The sequence below is a fragment of the Tribolium madens genome, unplaced genomic scaffold (assembly GCF_015345945.1).
Source record: "Tribolium madens isolate multiple individuals breed KSU strain unplaced genomic scaffold, Tmad_KSU_1.1 Scaffold_97;HRSCAF=244;Tcas5.2_LG3a, whole genome shotgun sequence".
Classification (NCBI taxonomy): domain Eukaryota; kingdom Metazoa; phylum Arthropoda; class Insecta; order Coleoptera; family Tenebrionidae; genus Tribolium; species Tribolium madens.
This window is the reverse complement of record NW_025401069.1, coordinates 108,682-128,053: the sequence shown is the minus strand read 5'-3', so window position 1 is coordinate 128,053 and position 19,372 is coordinate 108,682. Positions and strand designations below refer to the sequence as shown.

The 19,372-nt window shown below is 31.2% G+C and overlaps 3 protein-coding genes across 3 annotated transcripts in view; 1 reads left to right on the top strand and 2 right to left on the bottom strand.

Moving 5' to 3' along the window:
• Window positions 1-471: 471 nt before the first annotated feature.
• Window positions 472-6,533, bottom strand: LOC123014485 (SUMO-activating enzyme subunit 2). Its single transcript, XM_044413630.1, has 9 exons — window positions 6,425-6,533; window positions 6,183-6,349; window positions 5,977-6,131; window positions 5,639-5,926; window positions 1,800-2,008; window positions 1,441-1,740; window positions 1,024-1,388; window positions 790-973; window positions 472-734 (listed from the first exon to the last, which is right to left on the bottom strand). Exons 2-9 carry the CDS (start codon window positions 6,330-6,332, stop codon window positions 550-552), a joined length of 1,836 nt encoding a protein of 611 aa, XP_044269565.1. The 5' UTR covers window positions 6,333-6,349; window positions 6,425-6,533; the 3' UTR covers window positions 472-549.
• A 444-nt stretch (window positions 6,534-6,977) lies between these two features.
• On the top strand, window positions 6,978-9,407 carry LOC123014484 (sodium/hydrogen exchanger 8). The gene is made up of 3 exons (XM_044413629.1): window positions 6,978-7,145; window positions 7,202-9,058; window positions 9,200-9,407. Exons 2-3 carry the CDS (start codon window positions 7,271-7,273, stop codon window positions 9,335-9,337), a joined length of 1,926 nt encoding a protein of 641 aa, XP_044269564.1. The 5' UTR covers window positions 6,978-7,145; window positions 7,202-7,270; the 3' UTR covers window positions 9,338-9,407.
• Window positions 9,408-14,054: 4,647 nt separating this feature from the next.
• LOC123014366 (heparan sulfate 2-O-sulfotransferase pipe) overlaps window positions 14,055-19,372 on the bottom strand; it is a 64,877-nt gene continuing 59,559 nt past the window's right edge. The window contains exons 6-7 of the mRNA XM_044413435.1: window positions 15,824-16,103; window positions 14,055-14,375 (exon numbers count right to left, since the gene is read on the bottom strand). Coding sequence (XP_044269370.1) covers window positions 14,203-14,375; window positions 15,824-16,103 — 453 coding nt within the window. The 3' untranslated portion in view covers window positions 14,055-14,202. The remainder of the gene's footprint in view (window positions 14,376-15,823; window positions 16,104-19,372) is intronic.

The following is a 19,372-nucleotide window of genomic DNA, read 5'->3' as shown; positions in this document are numbered from 1 at the left end:
CTTTTGTTTTTGACTTCTAAAAAAAATATTTAATTAAATGGCAACCTACTATAAAATCATTTTTCTCATAAAAGCTATACTCTAAGGATTACAACTATCTGCTTTATTTTTAATTTTTTCAAAAAAAAAATTTCACAAATTGCAATTTGACAAAAAAAATCTCAAAAACAAAACAAAATTTCGTTCTGAAAATACAATCACATTTTTTATATTACTTTAATTATTATTTTCTGGAGGCAAATAATTAAAAATAAAACCGCTTGGTTCCATATTTTATATTCAGCCTGTATAAAAATTTAGTGAACCACTATTAACAATAACTTTAGAATTAGGTAGCTCTTTAATCTTAGAACCATTCCAACGTATGTGAGTTGAGGTGACTTATTTATCTTGAATGAGTTTATATAAGGTGTTTAACAGAATTTTACGAGACCTGAGTTCAAAAAAATTTCAAGTGATTAGAATAAGGCATAATTTTAGCTTTTTAATATTTATTTCCAGATATGAAAAAAAAAAACACAAAAACATCGATAACATAACTTCTTGAAACTACTCAAGTTGTTCATCTAACATAATAAGGTCATCATCCTCTTCAATAGGATTTAGCTTACGCTTCTTACTTGATGAAGCTCCAAAATCATCATCTGTTGTACATATAACCAAATCATCATTATCTTTGTGCACTTGTTGATTTGGTGAATTGTTTTTGGTAGCGGTAACTCCATTCTTTATCCCTGTAAATTTACCTTGATATAAAAAAAAATGTCTTAATAATTTAGAAAAATATACCATCGCTCTGTTTTGCTTTCAAATCATCAGGATTTGCAACGAATTTAAACGCTGGATCGTCCTTTTCTTTCGCTTCATAGTGACTAATATTTATAGTCAACTCATAATTTTGTAGAAAATCATCCACTTTCAGAATACTTCCGTCCACGATTCCAACTTCACAAAGCTTTTTATTGCTGTTGATCTAAAATACTTAATATGAAGACAGTAAACGGCAATAATATATTAACAAACCTCCGTTTCTCCTTCTTCTGATGAAATAACTACAACCCCTTTTCCATCTAAAATAGCGTCTGGAGCTACCATATTAAGTGTGTTCTTCAAAATTTCTGTTTCAAATTCATTCACTAACATCTTATTGACGTTCACAAAGACGTTGACGATTGGTTTTGAGGAGCATACGTAACAATTGGGATTAGGTTTTTGTAAGCCATTATCTGACGCTAACAAAACTTTTGAATAAACTGATTTTTGGCGTAAATATATTGTAGGACAATTTTCAAATTCATTTCGCAATACCCTGAAAGCGTACAAGACAGCAACCCCGGCGATTAAAGCATTTGCAGTAGCAATGGCTGGAATTATATTTCCTGCAATAGCTGAAATATCAAATAATACAATAATAGAACAGTTGTATGAAATATTTCTCACATTTAATGGCAAATTTTGACTTCTGTGAAATGGAGAATATAAATGCACGTATATTGGCACAAGCCGTTACAAAGTCCATAGCAGGCGTATCATCCTTATCCCACATAAGGTACTTCTTATCAGCGACTTCCTTCTTTAAAATGTTCACTGTAGACGCAAACATTTGAGTGTATTTGCTTATTGACAAAACTTGCATATCAAGTGATTTTGAACTATCAACTTGAGAGATCTTGGGTTCACGGTTAAGTGCTTTCTCCCAAGAAAGTGGAACTGGCGGCGTACGTGTTTTCCAAAGATTTTCTGTAAAGAATGAAAACGTCAAAGAATAATAGTTATTGTTGTGCATTCAAAAGTTTTACCCATGGATAGTAGATAATTAATATCGTCTCTAAAAAACTTGTTGAAGAGCTTTTCAGGATCGTAATCCACCTCTTGTGCCCATTGACGTGTTGATTTTCTCTTCACATCTCCAGACTCAGTTTCAGAAAAAGCACCATCTTTTTTTACTTCTGGATCTTCGGTATCTGGTGAAACATCTTGGTCAGGATCTTCTTCACCAAACAGTTGGCTGAAAAACAACAAATTAAAAAGTAAATTCCATTTTAAAATACGTATTGTAAATAGTACAACATACAAAACATAAAAAATACAATAGGTTATTTCATGTCTTATTATTAATTAATATTAATGAATTAAATACTCAGTATCATTTCGCTATTCTTGTGATTATGATAATAATAAATTTTTATAATTTTATTGACTAATTTAGTTGTTTTTATTGGAAAACAAGAAACTTACATTTAACTAAATTATTCAAATACTGAACTCGCGCCCCAGAGAAAATTTTCAAGTAAGGTAAGATACCAGGAATATGAAAAAAATGTTTAAAAAATTCTATCTGTCAAAAAATTTTGACATTTATTTTTTTACATTTGACATTTTTTTATATCTATTTAATGATACTGACGATCTTGTATACACTGTGTCAATTTTAAAACTTGCAATCGGCAATTTCTCTCAACTGAAAAAAATATTTATAATCACTCAAAACCGTTTTGGTGGTTCCTAGGGGGAATTAAAATGACAGGATAAGTGATACACCTCCACCCACCCTTGAATATAATAAAAAAAATGAAAATCTAACGTCTTCGTTTTTGAATAATTGTAAAAATGACTTTACCAAATAGGCTGTTGTATGACATTTTTGAAAAGCGCTTGTTATGGGCTTTCCAACGATGTATCGCAAGTAGGGTCGTGCCATTTTAAATTTTCAACTTAAGGTGGCTTGAAGGGTGGGTGGAGGAGCGTTACTTACCATGCCATTTTAATTCCCCCTAAAAACCACCGAAACGGTTTTGAGTGGTTCTCAATAACTTTTTTAGTTCTAGAGATATTGCCGATTGCAAGTTTTAAAATTGACACCCAGTATATTTTTTTACAATTATATAGTAAAGGGACAAAAATTTTGCCAATAAAAGCCACAAATAACATTGAACAGAGTTACAATTTAGGATACAGCTTCCTTGTTTTCTCTTTTAATAGCCTATAGCAAAAAAACTTGGAAAATTATTTTTCCAACAGAAATAAATTGAGTCAAAGTACAGACCTTAAACCCTCATAACTTTTTTCATAGATATTTTTTTTTCCATGTTCCTGGTATCTTACCTTATATGGCATTTTTCTCTAGGGCGCGAGTTTTGGCGCACCCTGTATAAAACATAGAAGATGCATTTGATTAAACATAAACACAAATAGAAAATATAGAGCAAGAAATATAAAGATTCAGGGTTCTCCAAATAAGGTGTTATGATCAATGACCAACCATCCTAATTTAGCCAGAACATGTTTAGGTTTTTATTGTAATGTCCTATTTTATGTTTATGTCCTGATTTGTCCCAATTTAAGGACAAACAAACCCAAGCATGGGTTTTTGAGAGTTTGTGACGAAAATAAAGTTAAAAAAGTTTTCTTGTATGTTAATTAAATGGAAATGTGGACATTGCGTTTGGTCCTCTGAAAAAACTCAATTGAAAGCACTGAAACACTTAAAAATCACTTATAATGACCAAATTAAATATTAATTTAATATTTGCAGAGAATGAGAGGACTCTCAAAGCAATTCATATAGAAAAAAATTAAATTAACACATTAGATTAGGGTCTACAAATTGTTTTTTGTTTTTCATATCAACATACTATATTCTTATTAGATTCAATTACGTTGGTGTAAGACCTACTTTATGTTTTATTTTGTGTTCTGAAATAAAATTATTATAATTATTTTTATTAATGTCCTGATTTTAAATTTTCTGAAGTTGGTCACTTTAATAAACAATTAGCAAGATTTTTGACTTCTCATAATTCAAGTTACTGAAAAAGCTTTTATTTATCAAAATAAAGCTTTCTGAATCAAATACCTAGTATTTATTAAACCACGTCCGAAAATTTGATGGCTCCTATTGTCTAAAAAAATGCTGTTCACATTTCACAAAAATCCTTTCTATCATACAATCCAATCATGGCCACCTACGCCAACAAAGAGACTCTGTTTCTTATACTCTTTTATGTTTTCTAGGGAGCGCCACAGTAAAGTGCCTACAGTGTTGATTATAATAATAAATGTAAACTGTAGTCTCTCTCTGTAACTCGCAAAATTTAGTTTGCTAATTAAAATTGTTGGGGTTTTTGCAAAGCACTCTTTGCAAAAACGCTTTTTCTAAATTTTGATTAACATGTAACATTTGATCATATCGTGAGATACATGTTGTAATCAAGAACAAAAAGACTTCAAAAATACAGAAATCGAACATGATGCAGTTGTTCCTTTCCCGTTTAAGTTTTAAGAGCAATGAAATAGAAAAAATGGCTGTATTTACCTAACGGTAATCAAAATAAAAATATATAGACAGATAGAGCATTAAATTCTCAATAATAAGAGATGAAGATAATGCAAAAATTTTATTGAAAACTATATTTAAAAAAATTTCAAACATTTAGCAATTTACGCCCCGTCTCATATTTTTGAAAATGCTGCAAATACGGTTAAAGATACAAGAAAAATATAAAAAAGTAAGTAGTAGAGAATAAAATTTTCAAGAAAAAGTCCGCAAGATGATGTCTCTATCTTCAATGGTTTAGGTCCTAAAGACGCTCAAGCGACGAATACGAGTCATTTTTACCAAAGGTCAAGTGACAGAAAATTAATTTAAACCTAAACTGTTGAAGATAGAGATATGGTCGCGGACTTTTCTGTAGGAAATTTAATTCTCTACAACTTTGTTCCCTTCACTTTTTTGTATCTTCAACGGTATTCGCAGCGTTCTCAAAAATATCGAAAACAATATTAAAAATAAATTATAAACAATTATCAGTTTGCGTTCCGCCCAATATTTTTGAGAACACTGCGAATACGGTTAAAGATACAAAAAAAGTGTAAGAAACAAAATTGTAGAGAATAAAATTTGCTACAAAAAAGTCCGCAAGACCATATTTCTATCTTAGGTTTAAATTGCTTTACAGTGTTCCTCTGGCACTGAATCACCAGTAAAAATAAAACGAATCCGTCGCTTGAGCGGCTTTAAACGTCTTTGAGGTCTAAACCATTAAAGATAGAGGTATGGTCTCGCGAACTTTTTACTAGAGAATTTTACTCTTTACAACTTTCTTTCTTAAATTTTTCTTGTACCTTTAGCCGTATTCGCAGCATTTTGAAAAGCATGAAACGGAGCACAGATTTTAAATATTTATTTCTTTTCTCATAATTCTCGTGAAAAATTTTGTCGTTGGTTTTTCACAGCTTATTAAGAATGTAAAGCTTTACTTATTTTTTTTTTCAAACAATTAGTAAACTGGTTGAATTTAAATTGATTTAAAACTGAGACGGTAAAACGCTCTAAGCGCCCTCATTTTTATTCCGTGGTACTACTTTTTTTGGGCCCAAAAAATCGAGTAATTTTGTATCTCGTTTCGTTTTCTAGTGTGTAGTTCTCCGTAATCACAAGTTAAATTAAATATCTAAGGAGCCTGTGACTTTGAAATTACGTTAGCAACATTGAAGTAAGCAGAGACTGGAGTTGTTGCTTCGCCCCCTAGAAAATCTCGTGTTCCGCCTCTGTTTCAAGAATATTAAATTCATAAAATGCCGTACATTCTTTTTATTACGCATTTAGTATAGTGGTTTTTGAAAACACACAACTTACTTAAACAGATGTTTAGCCCAAACAATGCAATGGACTGGTTCAGATGGAGTGTTTCGAATTGTACAACCAGGATAACTCCGTTGTTGTGGTTTTGGCTGACATTCGTAGCATTGTGTTACCCCCTTTTTGATGAGTTCCACTTGGCCGGAATATCCAGCAGTTCCTGACTCAACTAAAGGAATGTCAGCAGCTAAGCACATACGATTAACGTGATTGCGTGCAGCTCTGTTGTCTAGTGCATTCAAAACTAAATCAAACCTTTTAAAGAAATTTACACCGTATTCTTGGCTAAAAATAAATTATTAACATAATATTTAACAGAAAATTGGTATAAATACTTAAAAATACTGTCGTGATATGCTTTAATATTAACGTTTGAATTAAAAGATATTATGCTTTCTCTAGCAACAACTGCTTTGGATTTCCCAACATGTTCTTTTCGAAACAGAAACTGACGGTTTAAATTGCTGACATCAATTGTGTCTAAATCAATCTAAAAATTAATATTACAATAAAAGTATACTAATTAAGCTCAAAACCTTACAACTTCAATGTCTTGAAAGCCTGAAACACACAAATTTTTCAATATTTCACATCCTATCCCTCCGGCTCCAACAACCAGTATTTTTGATTTCAAAGTCGGAGTTTTTGGATGCGAAGTTAGTTCACAAGGATTTGCGGACTGAGTACTCATTATATTTATGTATGGGTCTGAAAAAATATATTAACTTTTATTTGAAACACTTAAATGCTGCACAATTTGAAAACACTTTACTCCAAACTTACAATAAATAACGGACGTCAGGTAACCCAACCACAAGGAAACAACGCCAAGAGTGTCCGCGAATATACTTGCTCGATAATGTGCGTACGCGCGAAATTCTCTACTGTCACCAACCTCTGTTATTTAATTCACCGGATTTTCAAAACGGTATAAATTACTATTTATTATTTTACACCAGAATAACACAATTGTTTTCTAAAATCAACTTTAAAATGTTGAATATATTTGTCAATAAAAATAAATAAAAATTGGTTATGTTTAGTATATTCTCGTCTACGTAGATTCTTCGGCAAGTAGATTAGATGACATTTGCATTAGACAGACTTCTGCATGTGAGGTAGAAAAATGAGTTTTTAGAGTTGTCAAATTGTATACTACAATTAAAAATCAGAAAAATGTGCAGGATTTTATTTCGTTGACAAAATAAAACTTGTTTTTTTTTATTTCGTGTTTGCTGACGATTTTGTGACATTATTCTATTACTGATTTTTTTTACTTTAGTGGTTATGAACTTATGAATTGATTGGCGACTGTATTTTTCGCGCTTTTGAACAAAATATGTAAAGAATGTCTCCTAACCTTTTCAACCTTTTATATCTTGTCAGTCACCTTCTCGAAATTGTCATAATAATTATATAGTAGTGAAAAAAATTATAATTACGAATGAGTCACTATAAAAAATTAAAGTGAAATTTTGACAAATAAAACGACACAAAAGGCACTGTGAGCAAATTAATTCTATGTTACAGGATTGGATATTAACAGTTCCTTTATTTCAGATATTTATTTTCATCTGATACAATGTGAAGAGATAGTTTAATTAAATTTCCTGTGGTAAAGTGAGTGATATGAAAGTTGTTAAAATTGTGTATGTTTTGTTGCTGTGCCGTTGCGTCTCTTTGGAAGAGCCACTAAATGTGACTGTCATCTATAACTCAACGGTGGTAAATTCCAACCACACATATGGAATTCTCTCGACTACACATTCACCCTCTGAAATTTCATCATCAAGAAAACCAATAATTGCAGGACAAGACATTGCTCAAAGTCCCCCATCTACACCTATCAAAAATGTTACCCCTTCAAGTCATCGTTTTAAAAACACTACCTCTAATACGACATTGTCTGATCCTATTCTACCCGATAAAGGGGCAGCTGAAGATGAACATAACAGTTCAATGGCTATATTTTTTCTTCTTTGTGTTTTAGCACTAGGGATTTTACTAATTCATTTTATGCTTCAAACAGGTTTTCAATATGTTCCAGAGAGCATAGTTATAGTTTTTCTAGGGGCATTAATTGGTTTAGCAATGAATACTTTATCTAACCGAAATATTAGTAACTGGCGGAAAGAGGAGGCTTTTTCACCAACGGCATTTTTCTTAGTCTTATTGCCACCGATTATTTTTGAATCAGGTTACAATCTACATAAAGGAAATTTCTTTCAAAATATAGGTTCAATCTTAGTTTTTGCAATATTTGGAACAACAATTTCGGCCTTCATAATCGGGTTTGGAATATACTTCTTAGGTTTAGCGGAAGTCGTTTATAAATTGAGTTTTGTGGAATCATTTGCTTTTGGTTCCTTAATTTCGGCTGTTGATCCAGTAGCAACTGTTGCTATATTCCACGCACTAAACGTTGATCCTGTACTTAATATGTTGGTTTTTGGTGAAAGTATTTTAAACGATGCAATCGCTATTGTTTTAACAACAGCAGCATTAGAGTCAAATAATCCAGTAATGTCAACAGGGGAAGCAATTGTAATGGGTATTCAACGATTCTGTCTAATGTTCTTCGCCTCCGCCGGTATTGGGGTGATTTGTGCTCTTGTAAGTGCTCTATTTCTAAAACACGTCGATCTCAGAAAGAATCCTTCTTTAGAATTCGCTATGATGTTAGTATTTACTTATGCACCTTATGTGTTAGCTGAAGGTATTCATCTTAGTGGTATTATGGCTATACTGTTCTGTGGAATTGTGATGTCACATTACACCCACTTCAATTTATCTACCGTAACTCAAATTACCATGCAACAGACTCTCAGAACCTTAGCTTTCATTGCAGAAACTTGTGTTTTTGCATATTTAGGGTTGGCCTTGTTTAGTTTTAAACATCGGGTCGAGCCCGCTCTTATTATTTGGGGCATTATTTTGTGTCTCCTAGGCCGTGCTTGTAATATTTTTCCTTTAGCAATTCTAGTTAATAGATTTCGGGAACATCAAATTACCAAAAAAATGATGTTTATAATGTGGTTTAGTGGTCTTCGCGGTGCCATTTCATACGCATTGTCGCTTCATTTAAACTTCAGTGATGAAACGCGACATGTTATTATTACAACAACATTGATTATTGTTTTGTTTACAACATTGTTTTTGGGGGGTTCTACAATGCCTTTGTTGAAGCTTATGCAAGCAACGAAAAATCCGTCCAGACGACTTAAAAGACGCCGAAAAGATAGAGAAGTTACTTTAAGCAAGACTAGAGAATGGGGCCAAGCCCTAGATTCTGAGCATTTGTCTGAAACTACAGAAGGGGAAATGGAGGTGTCGTTCGTCTCAGATCGAATAAAGGGTTTTGTTAAATACGACTTGAAGTATTTCATCCCATTTTTTACTAGGAGATTTACACAGCAGGTAAATATGTATTTTTTTAATATACAGTGCGAGCAAATCTGCAATTATTGTTGTTTTATTGTTTCGGAAAATTGACGCTAAAAATATATTTCCCCAATTGGACTACAAAATAAATTACTACTATTTACTTTATTATTACAGGAACTGAAGGATTGCAAAAGCCAAATGACGGATTTAACAAATCAATGGTACCAGGCAATAAGGATATCTCCAGACCAGTCTGATGAAGAAAATGGAACGATTACTCCTCGGTCAAGTATTTCAAGTATTATTCATTGACTATTATAAAAAATATATAAAAATTGTGCTGTATTATAACTTACAACTGAATAAAATAAAATGTGAAGTATGCTTTTCTTTATATTTTATAATCTGATAATAGGTACATAATGTATGTAACAAAGTTTTATATTCAAAAAAAGAGACAGGGTGCGCCAGAACTCGCGCCCCAGAGAAAAATTTCAAGTAACATAAGATACCAGGAACATGGAAAAAATGTTTAAAAAATTCTATCTGTCAAAAAATTTTGACATTTGACACATTTTATGTCTATTTAATGATACTGATGATCCTGTATGTTTTTTTACAATTATTTAATAAAGGTACAAAAATTTTGCCAATAAATGCCGCAAATAACATTGAACAGAGTTACAATTTAGGATACAGCTTCCTTGTTTCCTCTTCTAATAGCCTGTAGCAAAAAAAATTGGAAAATTATTTCTCCTACAGAAAGAAATAAATAGAGTCAGAGTGCAAACTTTAAACTTTCATAACTTCGAAATTTTTATAGATAAAATTTTTTTAACATTTTTTCCATGTTCCTGGTATCTTACCTTATATGGCATTTTTCTCTCGCAATAGTATCTATTGTCAAACTTTTGATGATGCGTAGTATTCAGAAATGCATGTAAATCCCGTTAGCATGGAATCACGGATATTTTATCCACTGGCTTCTGTASTTCATGCATACTATYTACAGTGTGTCCCCGGATAGTTAAAGACTAATTTCTAACATAATTTAAGTTTTGAAAAATCAAGTATGCCTGGGAAATTTTCAAAAAACCTATTTTTCTGCAGAATAAAGTGCCTTGTGTGTGGCAAATACAAAGGTTATTAAGAAAAGTTGTTTAGATCAACATCTAGGTCCGTATACCAAATTTCAAAATCATCGGCCAACTGATTTGTCAGTATTTTTTATGTTTATTATTCACAAATTAAAGAATTTAATTTTTTAATTTTAACAGTTCTTTTATTACAAATAAAAAAAATTACATTTAGATTATTAGTACTAAATAAATGTTTGACGTTATTGTTAATAAAAAGCAATTACCTCAGAAAAAAATTAAAAATCATAGTTAGTCGATGATTTTCAAATTTAGTATACGGGCCTAAATGTTGATTCTGTCGTATTTGCCACATAAAAGGCAGTTTACAGAAAAATAGTTTTTTTGAAAGTTTCCAAAGCAATAATTTTTTTCATCTTTTACAAGAGTCGTTTCACTTAACCGGAAACACACTGTATAGCAGGACTTCAAGTTTGAGAGAGAAAATAAATTTGAAAGAAAATTACAATTCTTGGCACAAAAATCGCAATTGTGTTTCTCCGTTACTATGCGTTGCACCATTTTATTTACCTTTGCTGTAAGAGTGTTACTTTATCTCCCCTTGCGTTTAAAGTGCTAAAAGTAGATCGACTCAAAAGAGTTGATAAAGAAATAGTTTAACATCTGCTATAGAAAAAAATACATTTTTCTATTTTGGTATATCTGAAAAAATAGTTAAAAAACCACCTCTCATTGTAATATTCGTGTATTTGTTACACTCATATAACAATGAGATGTGTTTGTAACAGTTGTTTTTTAATATACTATTGTGATGTTATGTGAGGGAAATCATTGAATAAAATTAATAAACAGATAAAAATTTATTAAATCTACAACTTGTCATCACTTTCGCTGTCATATTTATATATCGTGACATAATAAATATTGGACAATCTGAATTTTATACAAAATATGTTTAAAATAATAATTATTAAATAAATTAGGCAAACCATTAACAACATTTCTTAATTATTCTATGCCACAATGACTGAATATGTAGGCAATTCTGACCTTAATTTTTAAAGCTTACCATTAGAGTACGCTTTAATTAAGAAAAATTCAACAATCATGCGGCGTTGTACGTCAAGTATTTGTTAAGCAAAACCGTATCCGGTTGCAGTGTTTCAAATTATTAACAAAAAATCTTTCAAATCTGTTGCCAACAGACTCAGTCTTTTTGGATCACTTCGTACTTATTAGTCTGTTTTTTTTTTAAACGTCAAACAGTGTACGTTGGCAAGAAATTGACGATAATAGAAAATAAACATGAATGAAAAAGAAAGCGATTAAATTAAGGGTGCCTGGTTTGTTCTCTTGTTTTTGACTAATAATCTAGTACATTTAAAAATGCAATTCAATGAACCCAATATTTTGGAAATTATTATTTAACATTATTTGAAAATTTTATTATTTTCTTATGTTATTGTTATTATTAATTTTGTCTGTTGGGAGGAAAGTTTTGTATGCACCTCTGGAATTCTGGAATAAAAATGCCCTCGGCTCCTTTCATTCGCCTCTGGCATTATCTACATTCATCTGCATCTACATTCATAAATAACTATGAACAAAGTTGCTATAAACAAAAACAAGATTTGTGGCTCTGAAGATGTGCTGCTAACAATTTTTTCACCAAAATTTTGACTTGGTGGTTTCCGTTTAAATAAAAAACAAACTTTACATACATTTTGACACTTTAACATCGTCTGCTACAGCAGATTCACAAAAAATACATATCCATCGAAATAACATGTTATTTAATTTAATAATTTAACATGTTGTACAAACCTATCAACATCTTATTATCATTATTATTATTATTGGTATACTATTTGTAGTTGTCAGTAATTCATTAGCTGTTTTGACTTTACGGTGGTGATGAGTAGAGGACGTGTTATTATCTTAGTAGAACCTTCGGTGTGTGCTGGACTTCAATAATATTTAACGGGGCGACCTCTATGTATACAGGGCGAGTCATTTATAATAAACACCTTAACCGATTTTTAGACGCAATCTAAAATATATTCTCACAGATAACTTGGCTTTTGTTGTGTTTGAAAAATTTTGATTATTAAATTTGAATCAAAGTAGTTGTTGAGATGTCATTCATTAAATTTGACAGTGTCATCAATTTAACTTTTTTTCCTTGAATTCAAAATATACTCAAACGAAGAAGAAACTGACATAATCTTGATATATGAGGAAAGCCACAAAAATGTGGCTGAATTTGTACCATTAAAAGTACACTGTGGGACTCCAATTTATATAAACTGTCACTGCTATCTCAGGTATCTATGTTTATATCTTTGAAAAATTTGGAACAGTACATTAATTAATGCATAGTGGTATATGAGAATGTATTTTGGGTTGCGTCTGAAAATCGGTTAGGGTCTTTATTATACAGAGTGTTAAAAAAAAGAGTGCACAATATTTCAGGAGGTAATAGTATAGACCAAAACAAACAAAAAAGTTTTAATAAATATGGATTCGCAAAATAACGCTTTCGGAGATATCAAAAATTATTCGTTTTTTGAAACATTAATTTGCAGTCTCTTGAAACAAAAAAGAGAAGCTTCTAGTAAAAATTCTAAAAAATTTCACATTCGATACTTTGCGGACCCACGTTTATTAAGAATTTTTTGTTTATTTTGGTCCATACTGTTACCTCCTTCAATATTTTACAATCTTTTTTTAACACCCTGTATGTGACTCAGCCTGTATAGTAGTTATATCGAGCGATCAAGATAATTTGTAATCGAGTCATCCTTGGATCCGAAAACGCAAGACTGTAAAATGTCAAGTAAAATGACAAGTCCAAAGGTAAAATGGCTTGATCAAAAAGGTGATGATTATAATAACTAAATTTATAATTTACCTTCAAAAAAGAACGGTCCTACTCAACCCATTTTGCCGTCTTACCTTACGACTTGTCATTTTCTTTGACGTTTCCCGTAAAGTTAGTTCAAAAACAGACATACGTTCTAGGATGCAGAGATGACTCGATTACAAATTATCTTGATCGCTTGATACTTAAGTACATGTTGTGTATTTATTGTTCATAGTGTGCACATTTACTATCTAAATATCGAGTGTTCAATTGAAAAGTTCATCAAATTATACTTAGATTCTTTAAAATTTTTCGAAGCATCTCTGAGATTAAATAAAATTTTTAGTAGCGGAAGCTCAAAATAAAATTATTTAGCAAAATATCGACAGGGTTTCATACTACATCAATACATCATTTGGTTGTCATTCTAAACGCGCTATATGGAGTTGAATACTTCTAATGTTGATTGCACGTTTCATTACAAACCCATGTTCACTATTACCAACTGACAAGACTTGTTTTGTTTTAATTGAAAATAATAACCAAGACGAAGAACGTTATCTTGTCACACTTGTCAAAACTTTTCCAACAAAAATTCAAATGTAATTTGATGAACTTTTTAATTAGACACTCAATACAATGTAACGGGTGTTTTTTTTTTAATTTTGGAGTCAAAGCTATCCATAAAAGATCGATTGTGAACGAACCATAGTATTGAAAGTTATTAATCTGACATTTGACACTTGGCCGGGCGTATTAAAAATTGTGATCTGTTCACAACACACTCATATTCTAGCGGACACGGAATTTTGGACATCAAATTTATGTCAGTCCAAAAATGTCAATGCAAGCCACGCTTTATTGTCATTATGATTGACGTTTGAAACTAAAATTTGAAAGTTAAATTAGTTGAAATTTATTTTTGGCGTCGATTTTCCGAAAGAATAATGCCAGCAATACGTCTTTTTATATAAGTTCAATAAATTATTTTGATTTGTTGTCATTTTTTCTCTAGCTTCAGGATAAAAATTACAAAAACCGAAAGTGAGATTAGTTACCTAAGGCTCATTTTACATTTTTATGTCAGTCGAATGATAAATCGTCCAAAATTCCGTGTCCGCCAGTGTATCACCGCCAAGTAAAACGCCAAATTTAAATAAACACCCGTTAGTTATAGACAAATATAAATAAAATGCGTGAGTGTGCTATATAATTTTCTATGTTTTATTATCCAGTTGTAAGGCTGAATATTGTTTGTGCAGTCTTTGTTTACAGAATTGGTAAAATTCTAGTTCTTTTGTAAAATTTTGTCTTACGATTTCTTTAACAGTTTCACTAACGGGGGGTTTAAAAGCGTTCCTGTTGATGGGGTTGAATCTACTAATTTCATCTAAAAATTATAAAATGTATAGGTGTTCATATTTTAGAATCAAATACCTTGCGATCAAAAAAAAAATAGAGTAGGGGGTGATTAAAGTCCTTCAGATGGCAATCCTGATTATTGACATCAAATGTCAACGGAAACTTTGTTTTATTCATTTTGAGTGAAATAATGTTCACTTTAGAGCAGAAATTTTTTATTGTTGGAAGTTGCTGTACAAAACGAAAATAAACTTTCAGTTTGTGTGGAAAATCTCCAGCCCAGATTCCCAGCCAACGTGTTGCCAACTGTAGAATATTAATCGTCGCCTACTCTAAATTTATTTATTTTTTTCGATCGCAGGGTATTTTCACGATGCAGGATGATTTTAACAAGTCGAACTACTGGTATACCATTAAAGTTGTTTATGTTCTGACGTCATCATTTGGTGTTGACACTTTGCATTTTATATGAGACTCAGTGCTGATAAGATGTTATTATAAATATTTTTAGAAAAGAGGTTATACCTACTCCCTTTTGTTCCCATTTTATCTTCATTTTTAAAATTGTGCTTTTGTTGTTTAAATTCTATTAGTCTGTAGCTGCTCTTATGCTACAGCCCTTCTCCAGTTTCGACAGTATAAGAATTTTTTCTTTTTCAGTATGTTTTGGCATTTTTACTATTTGACACTGATAAAATTTATGTCCTGTTAAGTCCTACTTAACCCAGCAAAAAAACGGTGTATGCGATTTTATTGTCCACCACACAGGGCTCTCAAAAATTTTGTTGTTAAACCAGCCGCCCTGAACTTGTATGAGTCTTTACATCAATTTTTTGAGAATATTAAAAAATTACGTAATTATTAATTTTTTGATTAAACACAATCTTTTTAAAGTATCTGCTAATAGCAAATCTTCAATATAAACAAAATTTTAGGTAAATATCATTGTTAGAACTCCCAATATTTCTAATGTGGGGTTTAGCCCGAACAGCCTGTATAGTCTTGTTTTAAAAAAACATGTTGGTGTTTGGGTAGATTATAGTAGTACTAGTGTAGTGGGTAGTGGGTAGATGTGGTATCGAACTAAAGGAGTGATCATAGAGTGCAGTGAAACAAAAAGGAGAGAGAAAAACTTAAAACAATTTTGATGAGTTCTGCTGCATAGTGACGGTTTAATAAAGCATTGAGTAAAAAGAAACATAAAAGTAGTATAGAAGGGAATATTGTTAGTGGTAGGGATACCTAAATGTATAAAATTTAGATTACAACTGTTTTTAGCTTTAGTTTTATTCCCCTGAAAACTTGGCTGGCAAAACAAATTTAACAAAAGGTTTGGTGTATTCAGTTTTCCACTATTAAACAATTTTAAATTCGAATTTCTGAATACGAAACTTGACAGATTTGTCAGAATTAAGTAGATCGACTTGTTTTAAGCATCCTTTATAACTACATGCATATACCTAAACTTATACTTACTCCAATAAATGTCATACGCTCCTGTGAAAAATCTTGGAATGTATTTTTCTAGTACTGTTAAAGTTGTATTCAAATCTTCTAGAACTCCAACCACTGCATAGTGTTGTTCCACAACTCTTTTTGCTCGCTCTAAGGCACCTGGAGTATTAAATGGCAGACATTCAGAATGGTGGCCACAGAAAAACATAGACTGACGTCTGTGGTCTCCTATTCCTTCACGAGTTTCTCCTGTCAGATATTTGCATTCCCGATCACCACTTAATACGCAATGTTCAAAATCCTGGAAAACAATAACTACTATTCTTGTGCAATAAATAAGTGTTTATAAGGCCCGGTTTCTGGTAATACTATGCTTTTTTACTAATGTCCTAAACGCAGTAGCCTGTGACTTTTAAATTAAGTTGAGAATCGTACAACGGGGCGGAGAACCAATAGAAAAATTCAAATTTCGATTGTATCAATGACAAATCAGACAATTTTCCGGAAATCTTTATATACAGTGTGGATCAGAAAAAACGCCCCAAATCATAACTTCATTATTTTTAAAAATACAGAGTGTTTCACATAATTTTACGATGCCTGCGCCTGTAAGATGCAATCAATAATACATATTCCGAAACGAACTCGATCACAAACTTTGAAAAATTGGATAATTTTTTCTAGTTTCTTCACCCTTGTGAGGTTGGCGGAGATCTCTAGACGCGTTTGGCGAGTTGGGCGTTATTGGTTGTTTGTTGGCATATGCATTTTTTTTGACATAATATTATTATTATTATTTACTTCTTCGTTCAAAATTGACGTTCTGCAAATTTAAACCATCGAGTATTTAAACCTAAATCACCTTAATTAAGTAAGTGCTAATACTAATAGACACCTAACTTATTACTGCCGATGTTAGATCTTTAACAGAAACATTAAATCGTTTTATTGAAAACAGTGGTGTTTTTTTACGTCGTGGTATTACAGGGGTCGTGGAAAAAATAGTATACATAACTATACATAACTCGTTGGAAAGTGTCTCACGCTCTCGTGGGGCTTCTGCACTCGGCTGATGCCTCGTGCATAAGACTCCCCACTTGTGCATTGTCACTCGTGCTCGTTATGTAATGTACTATCGTATTACAGAGGAAAAAAGTGTACCTTTTTCTTTCACAGGTGGAAGTTTCTACCCGAAATTTGTCGAGAATAGTAACTACCTAGGGAGGAAGACACTTTCCTCCAGTGTATACATATAATTTTTCCTACGATCCAGCAAGAAAAACTTCAAAACTAACAATTTCTCTTGATATCCCAATTTCGCTAATAAATCTAGCAGCATGTTTTCTCGTTTCTATGGAGGAGGTAAAATTTTTACCTTCTTCAGAAATTACATCTATTTTTATTGTAATTATGACAGATGAGGGAGGTAATTGGCCATTTTCCTTTCCGAAACTAGGGTAGAAAAACTTACTTTCTGTTAGACTCGTAGAAAAAAGTGTTTTCGTTTACGATATTCACGGGTGACAATTATAACTAAGGCTCGGATTATATGCACGAAAAATGCGTAAAATATGCGCATATACTGGCTGTACTATAAAAAACGCCCCAAGCCATAACTCTATTATTTTTAAAGTTATTACAATACTTCTTAAAAGACAGTTGAACATTTTTTTGTCAACTATCATTTGGGATAGATGCTAAGTTAATGCTGTTTTCTGTTTCACCGGAAATGATATCAATTTTTTTTTATGGAACACTCTGTATACTTTACCGTTTTTGGATTCTTTGTTTAATTGTCTTTAGCAAGTTTTAGTACTATATGCCTAAAACTAACCGTTTGTGAGATATGCGTCAATTAAAAATTTAAAAGTAGGCAGTGGAAAACAATAATATTAAGTAATGTTGACAAAAATTATTTCTTTGCATTTTCTTTTACTGTTTTTATACTTTTTGGTGTTAATCATATCATGGATAATAATGTATTGATAGACAGGATTCAAGAATATTTTGAATGAAATAAAAATTGTGGGAAAGCACGACGCTTTTACACTGGGTGGTTTCTGACTTAAAGAAAATTTGAGGATGTTTTGGGCTTTTAGAAAACCCAAATTAGAACATCGCCAATTTCAAAAAGATACAGAATTAAATGGGTGTTGAAGAAAATGCAAGAACATGAACTCAAGAAATTGCAAGTAACGTTGGATCATCACAGGCAACTGTTCTAATTTGGGTTTTCTAAAAACTTCAAACATCCTCAAATTTTCTTCAAGTCGACGAATTGAAACTTTTCTTATTGGAAACCGCCCAGTGTAAAGGCCTTGGTGTCCCCTACTATTTTTATTGCATTTAAAATATTCTTGAATCATGTCTGTTAACATATTATCAGCCATGCTTAACACCAAAAAGTATAAAAATAGTAAGAGAAAATGCAAAGTAATAATATTTGTCAACATTACTTGATATTATTGTTTTCTACTGCCTACTTTAATAAATTTTTAATTGCCGCATATCTCACGAACGGTTGGTTTTAGGCATCTGGTACTAAAAAGACAATTTAACAAAGAATCCAAAACTGGTAAAACATACAAGGTGTTCCATTAAAAAAAATAAAGTTGATGTCATTTCCGATGAAACAGAAAACAACATTAATTTAGTATCTATCCCAAACGATAGATGACAAAAAATGTTCAACTTTGTTCTAAGAAGTATTGCCATAACTTTAAAAATAATGGAGTTATGGCTTAGGGCGTTTTTCATAATACAGCCTGTATATGTATAAATTGGTTTTGCCTCAGACAAGCCATTTTAATAACCTGGTAATTAAGCCTTTCTAAGAAATCTGTACTTTTCAGATCACATGTTACCGTCAAAATAAAGTTACTATTACATCACTTTAACAATTTTGCTAAAATTCATTTGCAGGCAACTACTTATCCACATAGAAGGATTTATTCGTTTTATACCAAGTGAATAAAAAGTAGGGAACCAAACTATTTATTAAACTATGGTTTTTAAAAAAAAATTATTTGATAAATTAAATGTTTTATCAAAAATAAAATTTTTCGAATTTTTTGTTTTTGTATTTGAGTTCTACAAAAATTTTATTTTTTTAAATGACAAGCCACTAAAAAAATGTTTTGTATACTCTCCCAAAAACAACTGTGTTAGAGACTATCTACTTTTTATTAATTTAAAAAAAATACATAAATTACAATTTTGACAAAAAAAAATCGCATAATTCAAAGCAAAAAAAAATTTCGTTTTGAAAATACGATCAGATTTTTTATATTATTTTATTTTATATTATTATTTTCCAGAGGCAAATAATTAAAAAAAACCGTTTGGTTCTAAACTTCATATTCACCCTGTGTAAAATAAATTTAAAAATTTTGTGATTTGAAGAAAATATGCACAAATATGCATTATTTTCTAAAATATAAGTTGTCAAAATATGCATTTTTTAATTGGCTTATTTTAATCAAAAAACATTAGATATGCATAGAAAACTTACAATTTTGTTGATATACCTCTTAATAACAAATATGCATTTTGCATATAATCGAGCCTTAA